The sequence below is a fragment of the Sinocyclocheilus anshuiensis genome, unplaced genomic scaffold (genome assembly GCF_001515605.1).
Source record: "Sinocyclocheilus anshuiensis isolate Anshui unplaced genomic scaffold, SAMN03320099.WGS_v1.1 scaffold436, whole genome shotgun sequence".
NCBI classification, from domain to species: domain Eukaryota; kingdom Metazoa; phylum Chordata; class Actinopteri; order Cypriniformes; family Cyprinidae; genus Sinocyclocheilus; species Sinocyclocheilus anshuiensis.
In genome coordinates, this window is record NW_015560618.1 from 1902267 (window position 1) to 1909405 (window position 7139).

The window sequence follows — 7139 nt, forward strand, 5'->3', positions numbered from 1 at the left end:
CCAGTGGAAAAGTGCATCTAAAGCTATATTACGAATAGGGGGTTCTCATATTTTAGCCAGAAGCAACAGTTTGAAGTTAAAAACGCAATAATGATGAATTTATTACAAGCATGCAGCTTTTTAATTCATTAGACAATAATTGATGGACTGAACTTGTGTGAATTATTGTGATGTGGAACATCGGGTCAAAATTAATAGTTCCTAGCACTTGCCGAATAAACATTTCTCAGAAACAATATGCTGCAGTGAAATTATTTATACAAGTTTAGTTGAACCCAGGCAAACCTGTAAAGTAAATCACTTTCAGATAACTCACTGTCATAGTGTTGAAATATCATATTATGAATTGGTGCGCAGTATCCATAATTCTAAACCGGTTGTATTAAAAGTGCGGGAACAAAGATTTATTTAGCATTAAATTAGATTCATCAGGTGCTATTATATAACAAATGGGATTGTTTGAGGTCACCTGGAACTGGTACTGATTACAAAATGTGATGCAGCTGTATTTACAACCAAAATGTGTATACAGTAGCCACAGATGCCTCTTAAGCTATGAAAGAGCAATCTATAGCCATATTACTTTCCTCTGGGTAAGAAAAGAAAATGCATTTGTGTGTGTGTGTGTGTGTGTGTGTGTGTGTGTGTGTGTGTGTGTGTGTGTGTGTGTGCGTGTTTAGGTGTAGTGTTGGTGTAGGGCAATAGAAAATACGGTCTGTACAGTATAAAAACCATTACGCCTATGGAGAGTCCCCATAAACCATAAAAACAAACCTGTGTGTGTGTGTGTGTGTGTGTGTGATTGGCAACACACATCATGTTCGTGGAGCTGTGATAGATGAGTGAAAGGCACAGACACACTTTGGCCGAGTGTTGAATGAGGAGTGCTGTCTCGGAGTGGCCGTGGGTGTGTGTGAGTTTGGGCTTTATAAACGCAGCGAATGGGCTTCAGCGCGGACCTCACTTGTTGAGTGATCTCTAGGAGGACAGTCTGACGCGAGCCTCACACACACTCCGTTCGATCGGAAAATGACGACGGCAATGATGAAAGGATTTGTGCTGTTCGTCTGCTTGTTCTTCACAGTTGTTCAGTCCATCACATGCGAGGCGAACAGGATAGATGCGCGCAAAAAGCACGAAAACGACGTGGCGCACCACAGCTCTGCCACAACAGCAGGTAACATATTATATTTGAATTGAAATGAATATAACATTTTATCATTTAAGCAGCGACCAGTATTTAATGTTTAATTTAATATAATGATAGTTACAGTATATAACCAAATGGAAATATTTGCATGCATCCACATATTATTGTATTATACAAAATTATGATATAACAAAAATAATAAATATACATTAATTTAACCAGCAGCCTAAAAAGAACATTTAATATTCAATTTATAGTGACTGAGTATAACGTATATAATTATATTTAATTAATATCAACTTATAATAATTATATTAAATGATAAAATAGGTATATTTTAATTAAAATGAATAAAATATAGTAATTTAACCATCAGCCTGAATCCAACATTTAATATTATATTATATAATGACAGTTTACTAAAGATAAAAGTTAATGTTAGTTACTATTATTACATTATATTATAAAAGTAATTATATCTTAATTAAAATTATATATATATATATATATACACACACACACACACAGTATAATGCATATAGTTGTCTGTATGCACATACTGTTATATTATAAAAAAAGTAATTGTATTTTAATTACAATAAATTAAAATATATGAATTTAACCATCAGGCTAAATCCATCATTTAATATTCCATTTAATGTAATGATAGTTACTATAGTTGTATCCATGTATCCAATGCTATATTATATTATTTATAAAATAACTATATATATTAATTAATAGAAATATAATGATTTAACCATGCAGCAGAATTTAATTTGATTTTAGTATGATAGTTACGGTTTAAAATATAATGTGTATAGATGTATATATTGATAACCAGCTGATTAATTTAGTATAAGACTAGATATTATTTGTATCCACTACATCTGTAATGTTATACCTGACCTGCTTAACTTGAGCTTTTTATTTTGAATCTTTTATATTGCATTTTTGCAGGCTACTTTGCAATGTTTAAATGCTTGTGTGTGTGTGTTCCCCTTGATAAAACACCTGCTTGGCCTGAATTCACTGATGAATTAAGACATTTTACCATGCCTTCTGATGACATTTTATCGTTTACTACTGATCACATGACGTTAGATCATTCACTGTGCCACCTGACGACGTGTTGCTTTTCACACGTACTGTAACCAGGCCAGTATAAACATGCTTTCCAAACACAAAGGCTTCTTTTCTTCTCTGGGATTTGCAGCTACTGTCAACGTCACTAATGAGGCTTAGAAGAAAACCGATTTTTTTAGCATTTGTCCACGCACAGTCTCACCATTCACTAGCCTGCCCTCAACAGCTCCAGTGAAAGGCTCATTATTTTCATCAGGCTTCTCATGTGAACAGGCTGACGGGAAAAATCTACCACTGTCTCTTTCAAGTGCCACCTGGGTTTCTTCCACTTAAGTGTGGAATGATAAAATGTGAACTCCCTAAAAAGCACAAATGCATAAACGCATTTACAGTCCTAATTCAGTGCATCTCCCAACAGGAGCGTGGAATCAGAAGCCAAAAAGACTCTTTGCCAGGACTCGCTATCTGTCTCAGCAGAGACATGTGGTGGTACGTTCCACACATCACACCGTCTCCTTAAACATGGACCATAACACAACAAACCCAACATTGTTCAAGTGGACTAATGCACATCTGTCCATTTGCAAGAGCAAGAATATAATATTCCTTCTTGGAAATCTTTTGAGTTAATCCTTTTTACATTAAAAAGCTTGAGAAAATAGAACTGCATTAGTTGTTCTTTACTCTGTTCATTCGTTTCTCATGAAAATATGTGTCCTTCAGAGACCTAAGCCCAGGCCTGAGGCGGTTTCTCCAGCGCGGCGCTGCGCCGGTCTGATGGAGAGCTGCTCCTCGCTCACTCCCTGCTGTGACCCATGTGCTTCCTGTCACTGCAGGCTCTTCAACACCATCTGCCACTGCTGGAGACTCGGACACCTCTGCCCCAAGAAGACCTAATCACCCCAGACGCACATATATGTGTCGGTGCTTCTCAGTTGCTTTCACTTTAGCTCTGCACATTGGACATCAAATGTTGTTTAGCGTACAAAAACAAAGTCATGAAAAGTTGCTTCTTGGTTAGTTTATAAATATTTCTTGAAGTTTGATGGTATCTCGTTCCCAGCTTTCAACAATTCACCAAAGCCATTTTTGTTTGTTTTTTGGTGATGGCACATCTGTCTAATTTGACTCACTTCTACCAAAGATTGGGCCAAAATACTGCTCGAGTTTAGTTGCATACTTTGATGTTCAAGGAATATTCCGTACAGCTGGCATAATGTTGATTACCACAGAAATTATTTCGACCCATCTCATGTTTTCTTTAAAACAAGCAGAAAGCACAGTCACTACATTAAGTGAATGAGGCCAATTTTTGGAGGATTTAAAAACTTTGATTTTATAAAAGCGCCTACGTAATTTTTTATTTTTTTTGTATTGCAGCGGTGAAGCTGTTTAAATCATTTGTATAGTCATTTAAGGTTTTAGAATTTACAAGTTGCAAAATTGGAAATAACTGTAGACAGAAAAGGTTAGTAAGCGACTGAAATCATATGAAAACAAATATTGTTTATTTGCGGTTGCATTGCTGAAGCAGTGAGTATTTCAACATTCACAGATTACCTCCGTTCACTTTTTTGTGTATTGTCAGTGTAACACAAAACATCTGCTTTTTTAAAGAAAAAGAGGGACAAGTGGAGATTCATATTTGTGGTAATAAACGCAACGCAGTTGGATCTGGAATATTCCTTTAATAAAACAAATAGAAAGCATTTTGGTTTCTCTTTACAATAAGGTTTCATTTGTTAACATTATGAACTTACAATGAAAAATAATATTCATTTCAACATTTACTAATAGCTTATCAAAATCAAACATTGTTATCTGTTAATATTATTAAATGGACCTGAGCTAACATGAACTAACAAAGAACCTTTTTTTTTTTTGGTTAACAAAGATTAATAAATGCTGTAACAAATGAACTGCTCATTATTAGTTCATGTTAATTAATGCATTGCCTAACTATAACTAATGGGACCTTATTGTAAAATGTTGCAAGCTTTTTTTCTCTTGCATTTAGCAAATATTTGTTCAGAACAGACCTCCAGATCCACCATATGAGAACCACTGTTATATAACACACATGCAGCTGTGCACCTTTGCTTCTACACACTCTCATACTGCTATGTAGCACGCCATGGATCATACATGACATTTAACTGTACAGTGAATGTTTAGCATCCATATGACTCGAGTTATTCGCTCTCTTTTTGCACCATGACACTAATATGACTCGTTCGCCGACTGGAGATGTTATTACAGTTAACTCTTGTAGGATTCATGCTGGCAAAGTTTCATTTTTGTTGTTATTCTCAAAATTTTTCAACCCTTGTTAAGCAAGGGGCATATACTGTTTCACTTGTACAGAATCAATGTAACAGTGGCTAAAAAAGCTTTAAATAAGACAAGTCATTTTAGGTGCAGTAAATGTGAATCTAATGTTATCCTCATACTGTGATCTTTTAATAATAAGTTTTAAGATGGTCATTTCTACTGTGATGATTCCACTGTCATGTTTTTGATTTCTACACACACACAAAAAAAAGTATATGTGGATGTCAAGTAGACGCTATTGTGGATGAAAAGCTTCTCTTATTTCTTCTTATATTTCTATCCACTGTCAGGTCATATTGACTGAATATTATTAGAAAAAAATCATAAATAAAAACATGTTCAGTGTGCTTTCTTTGTAATAAAAAAAACATTTAGAACTGCATCATGGGAACTTTACTTTCCTCTATAATACTTCTTAAATGAACTGTTCACCCAAAAATGAAAATTGGCTAAAAAAAAAGTTACTGACACATATCATGTAGGTGAGTTTGTTTCTTTATCTGAACAGATCTGGAGAAATTTAGCATTATATCACTTGTTCACTAACGGATCCTCTGCAGTGAATGGGTGCCGTCAGAATGAGAGTCCAAAAAAACATCACAATAATCCACAAGCAGTGTATCTGTAATAAAAAAAAAATCCATAATTAAAACTTTTTAAACTTCAAAACATTGCTTACAGCTAAAATACAAGTCCTTTATCCATAATATTACTTTCTCCAGTGAAAAAAGTCATCTTGTCTGAATCAGAAGAGAAATATGCACTGATCAAGCACCATTTACAAGTGAAATCAGTCCAGAGCAGTCCTTTTCAGTGGATTTTGATGTGAGAAAACAACAGGGGAAGGACTTTTGCACTGGAAGAAGCATTATTATGGATTATGGACTTACATTTTGGCCAGAAATTACGGTTTAAAGTTAATATGCATTAATGATGTATTTGTTTCTTACAAACTTGCAGCACTTGACAACATTAATTGATGGACTGGAGTCTTGTGGATTACTATTGTGATGTTTTTATCAGCTGTTTGGATTCTCATTCTGACGGCACCCATTCAGTAACTGTACTGCTAAATTTCTCCCTTTCTGTTCCAATGAAGAAACGAACTCACATCTTGGATGGCCTGAGAAAATTGTCAGCTCATTTTCCTTTCTGGCTGAAATATTTCTTCAAGCTCTAAAAAGCATCTGCAATTTGGTTTGGTGCCAGGACTACACAGTAAATCTCCCTTGCATACTATTTAAGCACAGCTTGATTCATTACAAGTTGTGGTGTGTCTTCAAAGACAAGGGAATGTGTCCTACACGTACATTATGTAAGAGACTGTGTGTGTCGCATTATTGGAGATGAGAAACAAATGAATAGAATTCTGCAATATCATAGGATAGCTGCCTTTTTTTGTACACTGTAAAAAAAAAATCTGTGACATTTACGATAAAATACCGGCAGCTGTGGTTGCCAGAACTTCACCGTAAAAAATATGGTAGCAACATTTTAGGTTTTACAGACTTAACTTAAAATTCACAATAAAATACCGTATTTCATTAACTGATGTAATGTTAATAAACTAACATATTGAAGTACTAAGATCTGTTTTGAACCATTGTAATGCACTGATAACCACCAAAAACTGATGGTGATGAGAAAGTCACATGATGAACCAAAGCTCATCACAAACAGCTTTTCTATGAACTGAGGAGGGCAATACTTATATATAGAAAGTGCACAGTGTCATTCACACAAACACTAAACCCCATCATGGTGACACACATGATACTGAAATAATGCAATAAACATTAATTTAACAACATTAGATGTAAGATTAAACCCCTAATGTACACAACTGAGAAGATTGAGAAGAACTGAGAAAGTTATTTCAACAAAAAAGTATTTTTTCAACTTTTGTACACCAGATCGACATTTTGAAAAACACCTTATAACTGGAAAAACTATTTCAAAAGATTTTGACAAAAAATGTAACATCAACTAAGCCATTTTCACTCACTGAAAGTGTAGTTAAGTTAGTAGTGTCACTATTTGTACTTCCCAGTGTGGCTGCTTGCTTAGCATAAATACAAATTTTCATTTAAATTTTACGAGACATTACACTATCTGAACATTAGCAGGTTAATTATTTTCTGTACTCTGCATGTCATTAAACAGAAGATCTGGCTAACTCTTGCTAATGCTAGGAGCGACTGGATATTGTGTATTAGATTTTGCATGTTCTCTGTGCTTCTGATTATTGTGTATAATATGTATGCTGTTGTACTGTATTGATGGACTTTGTGCATATATGTTGAATGTTAAACATGTGGTAAAAATGTGTCACAATGACTTAAGTAAACTTGTTTGATACCCTTTGCTCCTTCATTCATTTCACGCTCACCTCATTCTTTGTCATAAAATCATTTCTGGCCTCATTTCTCCCCTTCCCTCAATACTATCTAATGTCCATCTGTCCATCGCATTACCTTCTCATCTATCTGGTTTTACAGTCTTTTACTGTTAAAATCACAATCATTTTTTACAGTGTCGAGTGCAAAGCCAGTCAGTTAAATATATGTTACTT

General features: G+C 34.7%; 1 protein-coding gene across 1 annotated transcript; it reads left to right on the plus strand.

The window, feature by feature from the left end:
* The first annotated feature begins 891 nt into the window (after positions 1-891).
* Positions 892-3592, plus strand: asip2b (agouti signaling protein, nonagouti homolog (mouse) 2b). Its single transcript, XM_016478072.1, has 3 exons — positions 892-1177; positions 2655-2725; positions 2960-3592. Exons 1-3 carry the CDS (start codon positions 1030-1032, stop codon positions 3131-3133), a joined length of 393 nt encoding a protein of 130 aa, XP_016333558.1. The 5' UTR covers positions 892-1029; the 3' UTR covers positions 3134-3592.
* The last annotated feature ends 3547 nt before the right edge of the window (positions 3593-7139 follow it).

Excerpts from the sequence above, each read along its gene's own strand:
- asip2b (XM_016478072.1), top strand. The coding sequence starts at position 1,030 with ATGACGACGGCAATGATGAAAGGATTTGTGCTGTTCGTCTGCTTGTTC. Across the intron at positions 1,178-2,654 it reads CAGCTCTGCCACAACAGCAG|GAGCGTGGAATCAGAAGCCA; the intron begins GTAACATATTAT and ends ATCTCCCAACAG. Across the intron at positions 2,726-2,959 it reads CTCAGCAGAGACATGTGGTG|AGACCTAAGCCCAGGCCTGA; the intron begins GTACGTTCCACA and ends TGTGTCCTTCAG.